Raw genomic sequence first — 21,056 nt, 5'->3', positions numbered from 1 at the left:
CTGTGCCTTTAAATTGCTGCTTTCGGAGGGTGCATCCAGGGGGAGGTGGGAGGGAGGGAAACATCTTCCTACCAGTCTCCCTCCTCCCTCCCCTCCAAGACTCTCCAGGGTTTGGAGAGTGATTGCTGCCCAAAGAGAATCTCCTTCAGCTCCCTGGCAGGCGGGCTGAGGCCCTCCAGAACCCCAGGCGAGCCAGAGCAGGAGCCCGAAAGGTTATCTGTGTCAGGATCATTTCCAGGGGGCCAGTTCTGGCCCCTGACTGGTAACGACAGGGCAGAGGAGAAGAGAGCAGAAGAGGAAAGAGAGCGCACAACTCCTAGCCCAGCCCCACGGGCTCCTTGTGAACAGACCAAGTTGGAGGAAGGCTCTGTACTTTCTGCAGCGTTCCCCCCTGCTGGGCTATCCCTCTCACCTTGGCAGCCAGACTGAGAAAGGGCTCCAGGGTCCCTGCGGAATGACAGCTCTCGTTCCTGCAACCTTCTCCTTCCTTCTCCTCTGGACCCTGCCAGGGCAGGTCCTCCTCAGGTGAGCTGCGTCGGGGTGAGAAGGAAGTGCATGCAAACCCTGGCCGGGGGCATCAGGGGCTTCTGGAACAGTTTCCTCTAAGTTTACAAAAAGCCCACAGTCCGGAGGGCTCCAGGGAAGGACACGCCCTCCCTTAACGGGGCCCCAGGAGCCTTTCACGAGGCATGCTGAAGCCCCAGAGCTGGTGGGAAGCCTTCTGCATGGGGGAGAGCTTCCTGGGCCTCGGTAGGGGCTAGGTAGCTGAGCCCCAGAATGGAGGCCATCTGTCCTGCCATCCTGTCCTGTCTTCCTACCAGCATGGTCACACACTGCTCAGATTCCTAAAAATGACACCAACATCTGTCAGCTGCTCACCAAAGAGGCTTCAGGTAGCAGGCATTTGCCCTGAACCATATCAGAATGAAGCTGGGCTGAGCAAACCTTGGCCCTCTGCAGTCACCCAGCCTGTGCACACATGGCAGCTTCCTGTCCTGAAGGGGCACTCAGTAGCTGTCATTTCCTGGGTTTCTGAGGGCAAGACATGCTTTGGGCTCCCTGTAAATGTCCCCCTCCCCGTTCCCACTTTCTCATGAGACCAGGAGCCAGGCGAGGCGGACCGGGTGAGTTGAGGAGGAAAGATGACTGTGGCTTGGGCTGACCTGGTCCTAAGAAGAGTGCCTCCCAAGGTGGAGGGGCCGGGTGCCACTGCAATAGACCTCCTCCTCTTACCTCCAGGAGTACACCAGGACTGCTTGTCTCTGAGGCGCCTCCCACCTCACAGCTTGCAGACACCCTGGCTGGGAGGAAGGTAGGGATGCAATATGTGTGGGGCGGCAAACTCCCTAAGAGTGAAAAGTAGCCCAAAGTAGAATGGCAGCTCAGCTGGAGTTGGTAGGAGGACGCAGGCAGGAGGGGGAATGAGGGGGGCGGGGGCACTCATTGGCCCTCCTGGAGGGGAGACTGCCTCACGGCCCAAGCTTTGGTGGCAGCATTCCCACTTGAGCAACTAGGGCAAGACAGGACCTTAGGAAGTCTTGAGTCCGACTCCTTCACTGTATCTATGGAAACTGAGTCCTGGAGATGGGGGGTGACCTGACCAAAGTCACTCGGGCACCCAGTAGCAGAATCAGAGTTCTCTCCCACCCCACCCCCAGGGCCATGCATGAGCCAGATTTTTCAGCTCCAGAACCTCCTGGGTCCTGCCAGTATTTAGGACTTTCCAGGAGTGAAAGGGAGGAAAAAGTGGCTACACACAGTGACTCTGCTCTCAAGCCCAGAGACAAGTCAGCCCCAGAAAAGAAGGTCTATGACAGGAGTTGGGGTCCAAGACGCTGAGCCCACAGCCTGTCACAGGGTCCTGGGGCTGGGACAACTGGGAGAGGTGACCTGAGAGTGGGGTTGAACATGGCGGCAAGGGTCTAGCTGCCCCATGAACAGGGCCATGTGGCTTCCCAGCAGGCAGGTGGCAGGCAGCCAGGAGCAGCACCTGGCCAGCAAGGACACCCTGTGGTGAGGCCACAGACTTCTGCTGCTCAGCACCACTACCAGCCTCCTCGGATTTTCAGAGCCTGCTTAAGCCACCTGCTCTGGCAGCCCCTGCTTGGGGCCACAGTGGCCTCTGTTCCCAGGGTAAGGGCTTCCTCCTGTTCAGAGGCGTCAAGGAGGCAGGATTCTAGGAGGTCAGGATGTGGCTTCCACCCACCTTCCCTCCACTCTGATTCCTTGGCAGCCTACCCTGGGCTGCTTGCGTCATGGCGCTGTGGTAGATGGACTTAGTTTTGAAGTCAGTGGCTCTGGGTTAGAATCTTGGCTTTGCCATTTACTAGCCATATGATCACGAATAAGTTGCTTTCCTTGCTGATCCTCAGTCTCCTCATCTATATAAGAGGGATAATAATAACCCTTGTCTGGGAGGACTGATATGAGAACTAAACTAAACTAGATAAGGTAAGTAAAGTGCGTAGCATGGTGCCTCAGCTATTATTATTTAATGGCTCATAATGCATACGATCTATATGGCCTAGCATGGTACATAGATGTACCGGTAAACAGGGGCCTGTTGGCTCAAAGAGGGCTGGCCCCAGAAGGACAGCAGTCACCCTGCTTCCCAGCCCCAGAGTTTGGCAACAGCAATGGCAGTGAGGGAGCTAGCTCTGGTGGCTAGCACACTGGCGGTGGCAGGATGGAGTAGGAGGACCAGGCCCCCCCAGCAGTCCAGCCTGCGCCCAGCCCTGAGACCTACACCGCCCTTCAAGGCTGAGCTCCTGGTCCCAAGTCTAGTTGTTGGCTGGTAAGCAGATAAGCAAGCATGTGGAAGGGGTTTCGCTGCTCTTAGAAGGAAACTTGTCAGGGGAGAAGAGGCCAGCCTCTAGATTAGGCCAAAGCACACTGGTTGCTTCCTCAAAATCAAGCTGCTAGAGGGAAAAGATGGAAATTGACCTTCTCAGCATGGCCATCCTACTTGGGAGTCCTTCTCATGCTCCTAGAGCCCTGCTTCCTCACCTGTTTTGTTGCCAAAGCGAGTTTACAAGCCTGCTACTGCCCCAACAGTGAACTGAGGTCCTGCTCAAAACATAGTTTCCTGCTGGAGCCAACACCAGAAGCCAAGGCTCCCTCTCTAGAAGCTGGCTCCCCAGCTCCTGAGCAGTTCCGCATGAAGGCCAAGCAACTGAAACCAGCTCTCAGAGATGCAGATTGTCCTTGAGTCCTTCCCATCCTTGGTTAAGCCAAAACATTGAAACAGCCACATTATTTGCAGGGAGTTGTCATTCTTCTTTGAGTGCTTTTAAAGCACCTTCAGAAAGAGAATACTGGATGAGGCCTCAGCCCCTTGGGTTTGATCCCTGATCCTGTCACTCACCAGCCTTGAGACTTTGGGAAGGTCACTCCTCTTTGGGATTGTTTGTTTATTAGATTTCACATATCAGTGAGATCACACGGTATTTGTCTGTCTTTGTCTGACTTATTGCACGTAGCATAATGCCCTCAAGATCCATGTCGTTGCAAATGCCAGGATTTCCTTCTTTTCCTGGCTGAATAGTATTCCATTGTGTATATGTATGTGTGTGTATCTATATCTATATTGTATCTCACATTTTCTTTATCCATTTATCCATTGAAGGACACTTAGATTGTTTTCTTATCTTGGCTATTATAAATAATGTTGCAATAAGCATGGGGGTGCATATATCTTTTCAAATTAGTGTTTTAATTTTCCTTGGATATATTCTCAGAAGTGGAATTTCTGGATTATATGGTAGTTTTAGTTTTATTTTTTTGAGGAAACTCCATACTATTTTCTAGAGTGGCTGTTCCAATTTACAATCCCACAAGTCATTTTTCTCATCTGTCTTTGCCCCCATCACACTGAGAATTTTGAGGGTAAAAAAGATCTCATATATGTGAAAGCACATTTTTAGGACTAACAACTGAGCTGCAGTGTTGGCTTATGGCTGTTTCTGTTTTCCTAGTTTTGCAAATGGGTACCCAGAGATCCATCTTCTCCTATCTTCCTGCCTGATGGGGAGACCAGCCAGAGGTGTGTGGGGACAGGAAAGGAGAGGGTCTGTGATAAATGTAGAATACAACTGGCTTCAGACTTCTTTATCTCTCCTGTCCAGGGTGGCCTTGGCAATAGAGGAAGTCAAATCTGGGACCGAGGGGTCCCAGCCCATGTCCCCCTCTGATTTCCTGGATAAGCTTATGGGGCAAACATCTGGGTATGATGCTAGGATTCGACCCAATTTTAAAGGTAAGAAGCATTCATCCTACAAAAACCCTTTCTTCCCCACTCCTTTTGGGAAGTTGGCTTTGGCAATTTGGGAATTGCCTACCCCATTGACAGGAGGCTGGAGGTACAGGGCTAACTCTTACAGTTCAGAAGGAGCTTCCCCTCCCTATTGCTTATGGGTCTATGTAGCTGGCACTGCCTTCTAGCAGTGCCCTGGCCTCAAGCACAGGGAGGAAGTCCTGGAAACTGCGCCCAGCCTCCTGGAATGCCCTGCCAATATGGTTGTATTTTGCCACCCCTAGGCCCACCTGTGAACGTGACTTGTAACATCTTCATCAACAGTTTTGGCTCTGTCACCAAGACTACTATGGTAAGGAGTCTCCCTGTTCCCTGCTTCCATTATAGTATGAATGAGAGAAGCCCACCAGATATTGAGCCTTTCCTCCCTGTGCTGTCCTCTCCCTGTCTTGTGGTCATGACTAAAGCCATAGGATGTCTGAAGTTGGTCACTGGGAGATATCTTTCCCCAGCCTGGGTTTCAGTGGCCAAAGGCAGACTAGCCTAAGGAACAAATGGTCAAGCATGGGAGGTAGCTTGGTACAGAGCACAGACTTCGGAATCAGACAAACCTGTGTTCAAATCCTGACTCTATCATCTAATAGCTACATGACAGGTTATTTAAATATCTCCTTGTTTCCATTTCCTCATCTATAAAGTGGGAATCATAACAGTACCCTCCTCACAGTGTTGGTGTGAGATTTAAATGAGACGATGCATATAAAGAAAGCACTTAGCAGAGCGCCCAGCTAATAGTAAGTGGTTAATAAATGTTTTTTCCCTTCCCATCTTTGCCATATCAGCCCAAAGCAGGCTCCTTCTCCAGTGGAAAATGCCCAATGCCCCTGAGATGTGCTCCCAGCATTTCCTCCTCATGGCCCTCCTGCCCATGTAAGCTTGCTGGGCCCCTGGAATAGCATTGCCTCTGATGGGCCCATGTGTGCACCCTCTCAGGACTATCGGGTGAATGTCTTCTTGCGGCAACAGTGGAATGACCCGCGCCTAGCTTACCGAGAATATCCTGATGACTCTTTGGACCTTGATCCCTCTATGCTGGATTCTATCTGGAAGCCAGACCTGTTCTTTGCCAATGAGAAAGGGGCCAACTTCCATGAGGTGACCACAGACAACAAGTTACTGCGCATCTTCAAGAACGGGAATGTGCTCTACAGCATCAGGTGCACCTGGCGAACAGCCAGGAGACTTTGGGTCAAGGGGAAGAAGCCAGAATGGAGGCTGAGGGGTGGGAAGAGGGTCCTCTGTGCTGTTCCAGGCCCCAGTAAGTTGATGTCACTTCTTTCTACTGTCCCTGCCAGGCTGACCCTCATTTTGTCCTGCCCAATGGACCTCAAGAACTTCCCCATGGACATCCAGACATGCACCATGCAGCTGGAGAGCTGTAAGTGTCTCTAGAGAGTCACAGAACAAGGCCTGGAATACCAGGTAGTTAACCCCCTCCCATGATATTCCAAATGAGAAAAAGGCAACCCAGAGTGGGGACTTACCCAAACACACACTATCAGTTGTTGGCACAGATGAGACTAAGAGCCAGGACTCACTAACACCCAACCCAGTGTGTTTTTCCTTCCTCACACTATTTACTGGTTTGGCTCTTCCACAGGGCTGAGGAATGGGAAGGCACCAGCTTTACATACAAATGTGCTTGTGTTGGTTTTGGTGGGGGGAGCATTTGAAGGACACCTCCTCTGCCCAAAGATATTCTTCTCACAGAGCCTGAGGTAATTCTACCTTTACTCCACCTGAGTTAAGACATTCAAGATACCTATAAAAATGCCAGAGTTGGCAGAGGGAGTACTCTTGAACCCTGATTCTGCATGAACACAGATAACTTTTGTAGAGAAGTGGGAGAAGACCGTTCTAGTATAGGACAGCGCCCAGGGTGGCAAGGTCAGCCAAGGGCTAACTATCTGTGAGCAACTTGGCATGTTCAGATATTAACTCTCAATCTGCCCCAGTTCAGAGCCCTGGCTAAGAGTTTGTGGTGTGTACATTGTCCCATGTATGACTGGCAGAGTATAAATAGCTCTTTTCTCCCTGGGGTGAGGTGGCAGAAGCCCTAGCTCTGAGGTTGGCTCAGCTCAAGACATGTGGCCGGTACACATGCTTATTCCCCTGGGTTTGACCTCTGTGACAGGGGTGCCAGCTTATAGGGGCTACCCCAATTGCAGAAAAGTCAAAGGACAACAAGGCTGGACCATCACCTATGTGCACTCCTTTGCCATCTCCTGGGCAAGGTGAGACTGTGAGATCAATACACACCAAGTTAATCCTCAGAGAAGAAGGTTTGTCAGGCTGTTTCCAGCATATAATAACGGTGATGGATAGAATGTGTCCTATGTGGTCAGCTCTTTAGAGTTCATAAACCACTTTCACATCCAGGTTCTTATTACCCCCTCACAACAACTCTGAAAAGTAGGTGGAGCATTTTACAGAAAGGGAAATTACTTGCCCAAAGTCACATAGCTACTTTGAGTCAAGGTCTTACATTGGACATCTGTGAGCCTCAGTGATTCTTCTCCCATTTGTACTTGACATGTGTGAATATGGTCATATATATGGCAGGAGTTTTCGCAAACTGCTAACTATCTGTGAGCAACTTGTCATGTTCAGATATTAACTCTCAATCTGCCCCAGTTCAGAGCCCTGGCTAGGAGTTTATGGTGTGTACATTGTCCCATGCATGACTGGCAGGGTATAAATAGCTCTTTTCTCCCTGGGGTGAGGTGGCAGAAGCCCTAGCTCTGAGGCTGGCTCAGCTCAAGACATGTGGCCAGTACACATGGTTACTCCCCTGGGTTTAAGATATGGCGGGAGGTTCCCAGCTGGGTTCCTTGATATCATTCCACTCCTTTTGACCTGCTTTCTAGGTCTGCTAGAATAATTTCTCTCTGTGCCTTTCTAAAGCTTGAGAACTAGGTAGAAGAGGAGTTTGGAATCTTTCTGATTTACCTAGTGAGGATGGGTCCATGAGACAATTGACCAAGTACCCTCTTCAGAAAGGTTTCCCTTTCCAAGATGAACACGAAGCTCCTAAAACCCAGGCCTTACCTCCTCATCTGTTCTTTCCTGCTAGTTCTAACTCTCTCCCTACCCTCACCCAGCACCACACTCTGCAGCCCTCTGCCATCTCTGTCACTTTTAGTTGGCTACACCATGAATGACCTCGTGTTTGAGTGGCTGGAAGATGCTCCTGCTGTCCAAGTGGCTGAGGGGCTGACTCTGCCCCAGTTTATCTTGCGAGATGAGAAGGATCTAGGCTACTGTACCAAGCACTACAACACAGGTAAAAACCAGGATCTTTACTGACTGTGAGTCACAGAAGGGCCTCCAGATGGGAGGGAAGGGGGCAAGGCAGCCAGCTTTTATTGAAAGTCCGATCTGTACCAGATGTGCTGTTTCATATGCCTTATCTCATTATGGTAAGAAATCATCAGCCCCATTTTAAATCAATTGTCCAAGTCACACACCTAGAAAATGGCTGACTTAGAATTCAAATCCAGATCTAACTCCAAAGCCCGTATTTTTGTCCCTGTCACATGCTGCAGAGGAGATGTGCCTGTGCCAGTGAGTGGCAGGAGTGTCCCACCTGTTCTGGGGCCAACTTTGTGTGGAAGGTGGGGAATCTACATCTGGGAGCAGCCAATGGCTGCGCTGAACCAGAAAGCACTAGACTTTAAGGAACTGGCAGGCTTACCATCCACACCTCATCCCACAGCCACCACTGCCCAACTCTTGAACTGGCTTATTTTCCCAGGTGTGAAATGTGGGCCAGGAAGTGGAGAAAGGTTGCTTTTCCAGCCTGAGCATCTGCTCCCTGCAGCTTCCCTGGGAGCTACTTGTTCCTTAGTTCCCCTGGCAATTTGGATACAAAGTGCTATGACCCTGATATAGAGGCCAGAGGCTAAAGAGGAGAGATCCTGGATACCTCCTATGGTGGGCTGACATGCTTTGGGTGCCACCCTGTGAATATGTGTGTTTGTGTATGTAGGGTGTGCAAAATAGGGAGAGGAACAAGCCACTGAATTTAGAAAATGCTGGTGGGAGTGGAAATTGGTAGAACCTTTACTGGGGAGAAAACTAGCAATTTGTATATAGGTCAGTGGTTTTCAAACTCTCGTGTGCATTATATTCCCCTGGGGAGCCTGTTAAAATGTTGATTCCTGGGCACTGCCTCTCAGAGATTCTGATTATGTGCACTTGGAGTGATGCCCAGAAATCTGCATTTGAACAAGCATCCTGAGGATTCAGTAGCAGATGGTCCAGGGGGCATACTCTGAGAAACTGTAAAAGCTAAAATTCTTTTCCCCTACATGTTGATCCAGGAATCCCACTCCTTGGAATTTATTATAAGGAAATATTCCAAATATCACTGGGTCAGTGCTTATACTAGCAAAAACTTGGCACTCTTCTAGATATCCACCAATAGGACAGAGGTTAAATAAATTACACAGTGTATCTGTTTGGTGGAATATTATCCAGATGTTAAAAAGGATGCCTGCAAGTTGCTTATATCAACATGGAAAGTACAAGTGGAAAAGGCTAAGATTCAAAGTTGTATACGCAGGATCATTATATTGTGGTAAAAGAAACAAACCAAAAGCGTGTGTTTAAAAATCCTGGGAAGAAATAGTACTAAATGTTTCTAACGTAGAGTGATACAATGGATAAAACCAAGAACTTTCGAGTCAGAGCTGAGTTTGAATTATGGCTCCATTATCTACTCGTTGGGTGCCCTTGAGAAACATAAGTTAATCTCTTTGAGCCTCAGTATCCCTATGTAAAATGGGAAATAATAATTTTACCTGCCCCAAATAGTTGCTATGGAATTTAAATGAGATAAACTATATAAAGTCAGGGCACTTAGTAGGGGCTTGATAAATGTGAGCTTACAAATATTACTGAGCTTATAAATATTATTATTTTTCTCTACTTCTCACTTTTTTCCTGTACTAAACAAGTGTTAATTTTGCAATTAAAATAAAACCACCACTACCAAAAATAGATATAGATAGATAGAAAGATGATAGATAGATAGATGATAGATAGATAGATAGATAGATAGATAGATAGATAGATAGATAGATGATAGGTAGATAGATAGATAGATAGAAAATGAGGGAAGGAAGGAAGCAAAGAAAATATGGATACCTAGCAAAGCTATGTCATAACAAGAAGCCTGGGGTGAGGTGGACTCAGGGAACGGTAGGAGATCACAGCATCACACAGTATGTCAAAGCCATAATCAATCATTGATGAAATTACTAGCCTTGAGGAATCAGGTCTGATAAGAGCAAGCCTAGTCCAGAATAAAATAGCAATATACACATCCTCTGCTTTTTGCTTTGGTTATCCTATACCTCTGCCATGGGGAGAAGCTCTGAGCTAGGTTTTCTTAGCCTGAGGGCATGGGAAGCTGGGCAGAATGAAGATGGCTGGCAGAGTAGACAGAGCACAGGTACATGTGCTTTGGACCAATGTACTTTTTGTTGGCGGGATAGAATGCTGCTGCCTGATGTTCTCTGGGTACCCACTGCCCACTGTCCAGAGCTGGTCTCTGTTGGACACTGTTTCCAGATATTTCCTATCCAGCTCTTATCACTTGCTTGAGACACAGGCAATGTTTATTTCAGTGAATCATTGTTGCTAGAGAGCTTCTGGGGTACCAGCAAGCTCAAGCAAGGCTGCTGAGATTTGGGCAGGGTCTAAACTCATTGCTTTGTTAATAATGATGATAGTGCCAACGACCTAGAGCTCAACTCCCCAGATACATTATTTAATTTAATTCCTACATGATGGAATTGATATTGTTGTTACTCCATTTTACAGACAAGGAAACTGAAGCTCAAATAGCTTGGGTGTTTTGCCTGAGGTCACACAGCTAGTGAGTGGAAGGTTCGGGATTCAAACCCAGGCAGTCTGGCTCTGGAGCCCTTCTGTTCTTAATCCTCTTGCCGTGTGGTCAAATGGAAGGCCCTCTGCTGGAAACTAGTGCTTAGAGCAAGAGGTCAAGTCTGATGGCTGCTCTGAGAACTTCCTCAGAACATGCATCTGGTGCTCCGTGGGGCCATCTTGGAAAGCTCATTTATTTGCTATGGGATGCAACCCTATGGGATGCCCTAGTCCTGCCCCTCAGGCTCAGCTCCAGGCTGGGGACCTGAGGTCTGATACATCACCTCTTTCCTTGCAGGGAAATTCACCTGCATTGAGGTAAAGTTTCACCTGGAGCGGCAGATGGGCTACTATCTGATTCAGATGTACATCCCCAGCCTACTCATCGTCATCCTGTCCTGGGTCTCCTTCTGGATCAACATGGATGCCGCCCCTGCCCGTGTGGGCCTAGGCATCACCACTGTGCTCACCATGACCACTCAGAGCTCTGGCTCCCGGGCCTCTTTGCCTAAGGTGAAGAAAGATGCAAGGGAACTTGCTTGCCATAGAGCTCCCCATTTCCCTTTCATCCCCTGTTCTCTTCTGCTCACTATTTGCCTTAGATTTAAGGTAGACGAGAGCCATTGAGCAAGAACAGGTGGCCAGAGTTTTCTCTTCCCCTACAACATACGGCTAATGATATTGCTAAAGATGTGGAAGCTGGGGTTGTGGGTGTTGTCTGGCTAAGAAATGAGTAGAGACAGTGCCTGACTAACTCTGAATTTCATCAGGAAATACTAGCATGTCCAAAATCAAAAGACCCTTAGCAAGTAGAGAGTCCCACTCCCTCATGGTACAGATGAGGTAAATACAGCCCAGAGAGATAGAACGACCTTTTCAAGGTCATGCCCCATAAGAAAAAAATATATATATAAGGATTTTAAACCAACATCTGTCTCTTACTATGTCAGAAGCTGGACACGATTACAAAGACCTCTAGAGATAATGTCCATTCTTTTAGGGTGGGGAAATTTTGAGGTAGCAAATAGCAGTTAAAGTCAGTGGACTCTGAACATCTGTGGCCACAGAGAGATTTGTGCTTATGAGACTGGGCCCAGGTTCTTCCTGCTTTGTGCCTTCATGTAGGAAATTTAGGGGTCACGTCAATGTCCTTACACTCAGCAAGGCTCTGAGAAATCAGGGAGTAAGCTTATTCATTCATTCAATAAATATTTATTGAGCATGTACTATGTACCAGGCACTGTTCTAGGCCATGGAGAAATAATGGGAAGCAAAAACAACATAGTTCCTTGTGGATCTTACTGTGAACATATGCCCTCTCATTTTGATTTGATGGGAACCAGGCCCTGTGATCTCCCATCTCCCAGTGCTTATTCCTAAGAAGGTATTTACGGGGGACTTAAACAGGGGGTAATCTGGGCATCCATGGTGAATTTACAAATTTGCCACGGGGGTGGTGTAGTGGTTAAGAGTAGGAGATTGGAGTCAAGCAGATTTTGGTTTAAGTCCCAGCCTCAACATTTACCAATGGCAATCTTAAGTAAATTCCTTAATGTCTCAGTCTTTTTACCTGTGACATGGGAATAAGAATATTATCTCTTCCATAGGGTTATTGCAAGAAATAAATAAGATATTGTATTAACACAGACAACAGTGTTTAGCACCTAATAACCACTCAATAAATGTTCGTTATTGTTATAATTGTTAGGTGTTTGGGTGAAAAGAATGGAGTGGTGGACCTAGGGCTAGAGCAGCCAGTGAAGTTCCCAATTATTTTTGAGTTGCTGGGAAAATTTTGAGGTAATCCAAAGCCTCTAGTAATAAACAATGACAAAGCTCAGATTAGGATCAGGTGTCTCAGAGGAAGTTGTCAGAAAGTATTTCTTATAAATGTGTTTCCTAAATGGACAGGGTTATTGAAGAGGCTCTGAAAGACAGATGGGGCTTAGGCAAGGACCAAAGGACCAGGAGGGGCTGTGATGGCCGTGGTGTGGTAGTAGCCTTGTAGGAAGACTAGAGGCAGAAAAGTAGTTCAGATCTTAGAAATGTGTCCTAGTTTATTGCAGCTGCCACGCAAGAAGGAGATTCTTCTCTAACCCGGGGAGGTTGCAATTAGTGCCTTATTCTTGCCAAGAGAACTTCCTTTTCCAGTCCCCTCCTGTGAACAAGCACAATCTGTCTGCTCCTAGGACTCACTTAGTTTCCTCATTCGGAAAAAAATGGACTTTGTTGGAGGGTTGTTTGTTTGCAGTATTTGGTGCCTTCTCATCAGATTTTGATGACCTTTTTGTGGCCTCATTGGCCAGTAAGCAAAATACGTAGGCATTCACCCCAAACTAAATAGACTCGTTGGCCAGCCCACAAAGCAAGGGACTGAGTAAGTCAGGGAGCTTCTGCTCCCTTGAGTTTGTACATTAGATTTAGTGGGAGCCCTAAGGAAAGAGATGGGACAAATTCAGAGGCTTCTGAAAGGTACAGCAATTTCACTCCCCATACAACTCCATTATTGACACACTCATTACTAATAAGATTTTATTTCTACTGCTTCAGGTGTCCTTTTCTTTTGATGGTCCAAAGCCCTTTGTGGACCTCCCTTGTCATTACCTCATTATGGATTTTCATAGCACTTACTCAACACAGTGAGACTGGGAGATGATGAATGAAATAGGTTGCCCTCTTAATAGGTGGCAAAGTGGAAACACCAAGGGATACTTAATCAGGGGTGCCTAGCAACCCACCACTACCACCTTAGCGGAACTGCCTTAAAGGAGATAGAGCAGGTTTTCTCATCCTTAGCACTATTGCCATTTTAGACCTTATAATTGTTGTGTGTATGTATGTGTATGTGTGTGTGTGTGTGTGTGTGTCAGGGGGGAGTCCTGTGCATTATAGGATGTTTAGCATTGTCCCTGGCCTCCATCCACTAGATGCCAGTAGTAACCCTTCCCCAAATTGTGCAACCAAAGATGTTTCCAAACATTGCCAAATGCCACTCAGGCGAGGAGGCGGAGTAGGGGGGCATTGCAGGTTAAGAACCACTAAGGTGGAAGTGTTATCCAGTGAGACCTGCTCCTTACCTGGAGCCTGGAGCACCCTCACTGCCCAACATAGCTGGTGAAAGAGGTTGTCTGTCATGAAACCAACTCCTACTGGGGAGCCCTATGAGGTGGGCTCAGCAGCTCAAAACTATATAGGGAGTCCATCTGGCTGAGGAGGTGAAAGGACTTCATAAATCTAAGTTCTGTACCTCTCCCAGCCCCATCCAGCTGAAGCCCCATTCTAGGAGAGGTAGGTGTTCAATCTTCATGAGGGAAATGGGAGAGAAAAGTATTTAAAGGCTTCCAAGGCAGGTAGTGGGAGGAGAGCCCTAAGAACCAGATAGGTAGATGCTAACAGTGCCTTGAAATTAGAGAAGTGTCCATAGCCGGGGGTTGGATGGCACTCCCTTGGGCCACTGAGTTCAATTCTTCAGCAGGGCCTCTCATAAAGATCAGCAGGAAAAGCCACAGTCAAGAGAATAATGGGGGTGGAGGAGGGAAAGGAAGGAATTCCTAGTCTGATACTGAGACTGCAGCCTAGGTGAATGTCAGTGCCACTAAATTGAAAGCCCAGAGCCCCCAAATCCTAGTGCCACCTCCTCACTGGGTAATCTCGGCTAAGACTTTTCCTCTATAGGCTTCAAGTGTCCTCACATGTTTCACATGGGAATAACAAACCCCGCCCAATTTCCATCAGAGCTGTGAGGACCCTAGGAGATAACAGAAGGCAAACAAATGCAGTGTTCATGTTCGTTGCTGTTTATTGAAAGAAGAGAATCAGAAGAAGAAAAGAATGAAAAGAAAAATAAGAAGCAGAAGCAGGGACAGAAGTATGAAAAGAACAAAGAAAGAAAGGAAAAGAAGTATAGGGAGGAAAGGCAGATAGAAGTGGAGGGTGGAGAGTGCAGAGAGGTGAAGGATGATGGGTAGCCCAATCTCTTTGACATGGGCCCTCAGGCAATGGGACATATCGTGGAAAGCTTCTTTGAACACCAGAAGAAATTCAGGATGAAACTGAAGAATAGCAGGCAGTTGGTATGGGCTGGCGAACCACTGGATGGGCCATGGAAGGGCTCCAAGAAGGTTGATTGCTCTGTTGGTGGATGTTACAGGTGTCCTACATGAAGGCAATCGACATCTGGATGGCTGTGTGCCTGCTCTTCGTGTTTGCTGCACTACTGGAGTACGCTGCTGTCAATTTTGTCTCTCGTCAGCATAAGGAATTCATACGACTTCGAAGAAGGCAGAGGCGCCAACGCATGGTAAATATAACTAGGGAGGGGCCCACTTCCTTTCTCCTTTGGACTCCTTCCTCCCTATTACTCCTCCCACAAACCAAGACTCTATATAGGGCTACAAGGACTAAAAAGGCAATCAGGAACCCTGGATTCTAGTCCTAGGTTGGTCATAGATAAACTAAGTACTTTAACCTCTTCGATTCCATTTCTTTATCTGTCCAATGGGACATTAATCCCTGTAGGGCAGTCTGGTAAAGTGATTAAGAGCATGGACAAACAGAGGCCCTGGCTGGCTCAGTCAGAAGAGTATTCGACTCTTGATCTCAGGGTCATGAGTTTGAGCCCCATGTTGGGTGTAGGGATTACTTAAAAATAAATAAATAGACTTTTAAAAAGAGAGAGAGCATGGGCACAGTGCCCGGCACATAGTAAGCACTGAAAAAAAGGTTAGCTCACATTAGAGCCTTATCAAGTTAGTCAATATGAGATTATTTTGAGAATTAGTAATGGTTGTTCCTGGCTCTCCCCTTACCCAGGAGGAAGATACCCCAGGTTGCCATACACTGATTGGTGGTTAAGAATTCAAGAGTCAGGCACGGGGACCTTTCTAGGGGAGCATTGTAAAAGGGTCCCTACAGTTAAGCTGGAATTGGAAAACCACTACTTGCCTCTTCTGGCCGTTGGATTTCTTCGCCTTGTTCTTCATTGGGCACATCAGAGTTGTTGGGTGTATCAGAGTTGTTGGGTGTGAGTTGTTGTTCTCCCTCACTCTTGTTTGTTAACCCCATTTCTTCTACAGTAGAATGATCACCTGGGGAAATAGAGAGCTTGATGCCCTGAACAACAGGCAGTTGGCCCCTCCCCATTACCCAGACAATGGGTGCTAGGTATGTTGTCATGACAACAGAGGTGCCTGGGCCACTCACCTAGAAGCAAGTGCCCAATTATAAGCAAAGTCAAAAGCCTTTGCTGAGCTACATACTGGCCCCTTAATCATCAGACACAGTTCTGGTCTACCTTGAGCTCTGACTCCTTGTTTTCTGCCCAACCTGGAGGCTGTCAAGCCAGAGGAGATGCACTATGACTTCTGGGAGGTAGAGAAAATGATGATCTGACCCTGCTGGCTCCAGCTGGGGCCACTCTAGCACTAAAACTTTTCTCTCTTCCTAACACACACCTCCCACCTCAGCTGTTCCTGGGGTGCCCCAACCATATGTCCACACTAAAAATATCTTTAAAACTACCTCCGGGAACTCATGTCCCTGGCTAAGATGCCTTTCTGGTGAGAGCAGGGCTCCTGTCTCATCTATTGGTTTATCGGAATATATCAATTCTTGCCTGGACCTTAGTCAGGCTCTGTGAAACACGCCCTCTAGTGGATTGATCCACAATGGCATCTCCTTGAGTAGGACTCCTTCAAGAGCCTATTAAATAAAGGCTTTCTTATCCCATGCTGAGGGTTACAAAAAATATACACAGACTTGACAGAAGGGAAAGAAAAGAGAATGCTCCCTTTTCTAAGCTAACTCTCCACCCCCTCTTTAGCTGTGTTAAACCTGCCTGCAGGTACCAAAATCTTCTCTTGATAGGGGTTCTGATCTTGATGCCTTCTCAATGCCTACCTTGAAAAAGAAGAGCAGGCTGCCAACCAGTCTCCAGTGTCCCTTTGCCAGCTAAATTGCCTGTGTGGGTGTTCCAGCAACAGCAGGCTGCTGCAGTTACTGTAGAGCTACTCCAGGTTGACACTAGTCTCGCCCCCTCCCCGCACCTCTCCAACCCCCAACTGCCTACAGTTCATCCCCTCCTGGTCATATATAAATAAGCTGATCCTGATATCATAATGGAGTCTGTCATAAGCAGTGCTCAATTATTGCAAAGTTGTAGCAGCGGCCTAGGCCCTGCTTAAGCTCTTGGATCCTGCCAAAAAGTGGGCTGGGCTTATTATTAACGTAAATACAACCTGAAAATCAAAACCTGTGCCATTAGCCCATGTCCCTTTTCGAGTTTCTTTAAAGCCATTTCCATCCCAGTGGAACTGGAGCAGGAGTCCTGGAGGTCACTGAGCAAGCTGGAAAAGTTGATGCAGAGTTCATCTATTTCTAGAACCTCTCTCTGCGCCCTGCCATTCCAGCTAGAAAAGCAAGTCTTTGGTCTGAGAAGAGCCTCTTAGGGAAGGGGAGAACATCCATATGATTTTCAGGGAGCCTTTAGCCAAGAGCAAATTAGGAGTATTTTAGGAGCCAGCCAGCTATTCACCCAGCTCCAGGTTTAATCATGTTCTTCTCTAATCTCTCCTCAACCACCCATCTCCACCGCATGGTGGTTTCCCTCCATGTCACTGTCTAAAGTAGTTTAATTTCTTTTCCATATATATCTGCTTTGTCTTCCCAGCTAGCCTATATGCTTCACAGGGAGGGGTCTCTCTTTTTTTTATAACCTCAGCAGGCCTTTGCATCAGGCTCTGAACATAGCAGCCACATTACCTACTCCACCAATCTTTGTAGGCTCATTGGCGAAGGCTCTCTTTCAAGCTGGACAGAGAGGAAGCCTTGCCATTATCAACAGAATAACTTGAAAAATGGAAGAAATTTCAAAATACTGCCGAGTCCTCTCAGGGGTTTGGTCCCAGAACCCTGCTTGCCTCTCTCCATCCCCCCAGCACCCCCCATTCTTCAATCTGTTCTTTTTATTCACTTCAATACATATCACTGAATACCTATCACCCTTTCCCATCTCCACACCTTACCTCCCACACTGTGCATTCCTTCCCCAACTTGGCTTTGGACTATCTTTACTCTCTAGTTCCCCAGCCCTCCTCCCTATACATAGCTGCAACAAAAATATTCTATTTCAACAGCCATGGAAGCCACAAAGTGGTGTTTAAGTCTCCATTGTCTCTCCCCAACAAACACACACACACACACACACCCCTCAGAATTTGGCTTAAATAGATAATACTCATATCCAGAACCCCCACCCTTGGGTTTCAGGCCACTTGTCTTTGCTCTCCCAACTGCAAATGGTACAATATGTTAAAATTAAAAAAAAAAGCCAAGGGCAGCTTACTCTAGTGGTCACATTTTTTCTCCCATGTGAGATAGCTTTTTTTCAGCCTGGGAAATATTTCTAAATAATTCCCTTTAGATTTACTATGATTGGAGAAAAGGAAAAGTAATTAAATCTATAGAAACAGAAACAGCAGTTGGATTCAACTTTCTCTTTCAGAGCCTTTTGCAAACAAATATATTCCACACTTTTATCCTCTAGCTGAGGGGCTGAGGAGATCAGAATGAGCAGTGGGGAACTGGGGGTGTGAGGGACCCTGAAATGGAAAACAAAAGAGGAAATCATTTTATTTACTCCCTCATTTTTCTTTTTTTTAAATATTTTATTTATTTATTTGACAGAGAGAGAAAACACAAGCAGGGGGAATGGCAGAGGGAGAGGGAGAAGCAGGCTCCCCACCGAGCAGGGAGTCCGACAGGGCTCCATCCCAGGACCCTGAGATCATGACCTGAGCTGAAAGCAGACGCTTAACCAACTGAGCCACCCAGGTGCCCCTAATCCCTCATTTTTCAATTACTTGGAAGATATCTTGTTTACCTCTGGTTCTTCATTTCTAAAATGGGTCCAGCACAAACTATGTAGGAAAAGTGTGAAAATGAACTAGAAAAACCAGGTGAGATGAGCCAAGGCCTCTGGTGACAGATTATGGAAGTAATTTTGAGCAGAGAGCTAAGGCTGCCCCAACCACAACTCAGGGTCAAAGCACAACCACAGTAGTGAATTGCCTCTGATCTACACACATACAACTGTCTCCACAGAGATTGGCAAAATTAAAGATCGGGTAGCAAAGCTCTCTGGTTGGCTGACTTAGATTCTTTCCTATGCCAAAAGTGCCACTTTTTCTAGAGGCTAACGGGCATCAGGCCATTGTGCAGGGGTGGGGCAAGGAGTGATCGTTTTTCCCGCCAAGCACTTTGTAACTGAGTAAGACTCTCTTCTGAGTAGACTCTTCAGTTTGAGACCCTGAAAGGATGCTGGCTTCATGAGAACAAAGCCATTCCCTGTCCTATATTCTGAAGCATGTGGCTCATCAGTCCATTCATTCATTCAACTGATATCTACTGGGTGCCTACTAGATGCCAGGCACTGTGCTGGGGACATGGCAGTGAACAAGACCAATGCCCTTTCCCAGGTTTGTCCTATGAGCCCACAGGAAGCAGAGAAAGAGATGGGATCTGTTGGTGAATCTGTGGCCTGAGCTTGCCTGCCCCCTGATGCCTAGTGACAGGCTCAACCTTCTAGCGATGTAATAATCAAGGGCTACTGGGACCCACCAACATCAATATCTCACCTACGAAGTCACTTTTCAGTGTGTTACCATCGTTGCAGAGGTCCCATTATAAAGACCCTATGATGTCCTTCTAACTGCACAATGTGTGTAAAACCTACTTTATCCACATTTTATGTGTATCTATGGCATATCTATTCAATATACATGTATACCATTCTGTTTTAGCGCTGAATATCCTGAGTCTCAGGAAGCACTCAGTCCTGGGCAAATCAGGAAGGTAGTTGGTATCATCCCACAAGGCGGCATTTCACTTCAGGTGATTTCTTAGCTAGCTGAAGCTTTTACTACTGTAAACATCAACACTTTCAAAAATTGTAACCATCTTTGAATGAAGTATTTTTAGGTTCTGGTATATATTTACCTGTCCTATGTCTAATTTCCAGGCTGTGAACCATCACTTCTGATGGCAATGTGTGCTTTAGAAGTAGACAAAATTAGGCATGTCTGGTTTGTATATAAACTAAGAGTAAATAGGCTCTGAGTGGGGGCCTGAAGGCTCTCATATGAGTAAAGCTCTCTCTATTGATCACTCAGGGGCTTTGATCCTTTTTTTCCTCTCTTTATTTCTATGTCTCCCGTTCCCTCTATTTCTATCTCTGTCTCTGTCTTTCTGTTCTTACTTCCTGGCTCTCCAGCTGTTATAGCTACTTAAGGTTGTCAGCTGACTACTGGATAAATGAACTTTGTGTAGTCTGCTACATTTCTTAATGCTGATATAAAATTTACTTCCTCAGTGTGAATGTGTTCATTATAATGCATATATTGTACATAAATGGAATGTGTATTGGGTAATAAATGTTACCTTAGATGTACTGACCCCTTTGTCAAAATCTGCTAATTTGCAGAGAAGCACATGTATTTGCAATAGATTAATCAGCTTTACCCTAATTTGGATGACCCACTAGGTTATTTAAAACTTCTGTAATTTTCAGCTTTGAGTTGAGATAAACAATTTTTTAAAAGATACTGTATACAAGGAGAATTAATTCTGCAGCTTTTGAAAGTCATTAAAGTCAAGTTCACCAAGTCTAAATAACTAAGCTGTGCATTCTAAAGGTTTTATTGTTCTGTTTACTCTGTTGGTTACCAGTCAGAGATAACTTGAATTGAGATATCTTTCTGACAGTGGGTTGGCACTTCACTGGGTTTTAGATGGCTGTAAATGATGTTATGCATTTTAAAAAGGCAGCCCGGGGCTTATCTGCAAATGAAATCATAATATATACTATATGTACCATGTATAGCTGCTTAGCATACATCTATCGAATGAATAGTTCTGTGGCCATAAAAAAGCATGCAGTGGGCCTGTGTACCTAACCACCAGTCTGCATAGCATCACCTATGAGATATATGTGTGTGGCCTGGTCTCTATCCTTAGATAGAGCTGTAACCTCAAATTCTGTCTTTTTTTCCATTTAATTTCAGGAGGAAGGTATCATCCAAGAAAGTCGCTTCTATTTCCATGGCTATGGCCTGGGCCACTGCCTGCAGGCAAGGGATGGAGGTCCAATGGAAGGTTCTGGCATTTATACCCCCCAACCTCCAGCCCCTCTTCTAAAGGAAGGAGAAACCATGCGGAAACTCTACGTGGACCAAGCCAAGAGGATTGACACCATCTCCCGGGCTGTCTTCCCTTTCACTTTCCTCATCTTCAACATCTTCTACTGGGTTGTCTATAAAGTGCTACGGTCAGAAGATATTCACCAGGCACTGTGAATAGGGTGAGGGCTAGGGAGTCCTGATGTTGGCTTCCTGCTTCCTCCTGGGTGGGCCTTCTCCCTCCATTAGATTCCATCAGGGGCTTGGACAATTCATTTCTGATCTCCCACTCAGAACCTCAGTGGCCAGTCCCAAAGCTATGTGGGTCTACACTGCATGGTGCCAATGGTGGCTGTACTTAGAAAGATGGCTCCTCTGCTCTAATCTGGTTTTTCTCCATGCTATCCCATTTCTCATGAGAGTAAGGTTTGGCCATGTTCCTGGGGCAAGGATGACCTTCTTCCCTTGCTGGAGCCTCTCTGTTTTCCAATTCTCCAGTAGAGAATATTCAGATCATTGCTACTATATTCTGCCATTTGTTATCTTAACCTGCACCATTCTTTGCCCTGCCACCCCCACCCAGAGCCTGGCTTTACTCTGCTCTCTGTCACTACTACCACAGGCTCAAATAGGGAGTCTTTCCCATCCACAAGTGCTGCCCTGTGTGACCCAGTCAGTTTTCC

General features: G+C 46.6%; 1 protein-coding gene across 1 annotated transcript; it reads left to right on the top strand.

Annotated features, from left to right (window-relative positions):
- Positions 1-454: 454 nt before the first annotated feature.
- Positions 455-20,550, top strand: LOC123833941 (glycine receptor subunit alpha-4). The gene is made up of 9 exons (XM_045862774.1): positions 455-525; positions 4,125-4,255; positions 4,537-4,604; positions 5,246-5,469; positions 5,608-5,690; positions 7,455-7,595; positions 10,500-10,714; positions 14,352-14,501; positions 20,260-20,550. Exons 1-9 carry the CDS (start codon positions 455-457, stop codon positions 20,548-20,550), a joined length of 1,374 nt encoding a protein of 457 aa, XP_045718730.1.
- Positions 20,551-21,056: the final 506 nt, after the last annotated feature.

This window comes from Mirounga angustirostris, unplaced genomic scaffold, assembly GCF_029215605.1.
Source record: "Mirounga angustirostris isolate CCGP_5_RB_7025 unplaced genomic scaffold, mMirAng1.0.hap1 SCAF_11, whole genome shotgun sequence".
NCBI classification, from domain to species: domain Eukaryota; kingdom Metazoa; phylum Chordata; class Mammalia; order Carnivora; family Phocidae; genus Mirounga; species Mirounga angustirostris.
The sequence above is the reverse complement of the archived record's forward strand: the minus strand, read 5'-3'. Positions and strand labels throughout refer to the sequence as shown.

Coding starts and splice junctions, on each gene's coding strand:
- LOC123833941 (XM_045862774.1), top strand. CDS start 455: ATGACAGCTCTCGTTCCTGCAACCTTCTCCTTCCTTCTCCTCTGGACC. Junction 4,605..5,245: donor CTGTCACCAAGACTACTATG/GTAAGGAGTCTC, acceptor GCACCCTCTCAG/GACTATCGGGTGAATGTCTT. Junction 10,715..14,351: donor CCCGGGCCTCTTTGCCTAAG/GTGAAGAAAGAT, acceptor TGGATGTTACAG/GTGTCCTACATGAAGGCAAT.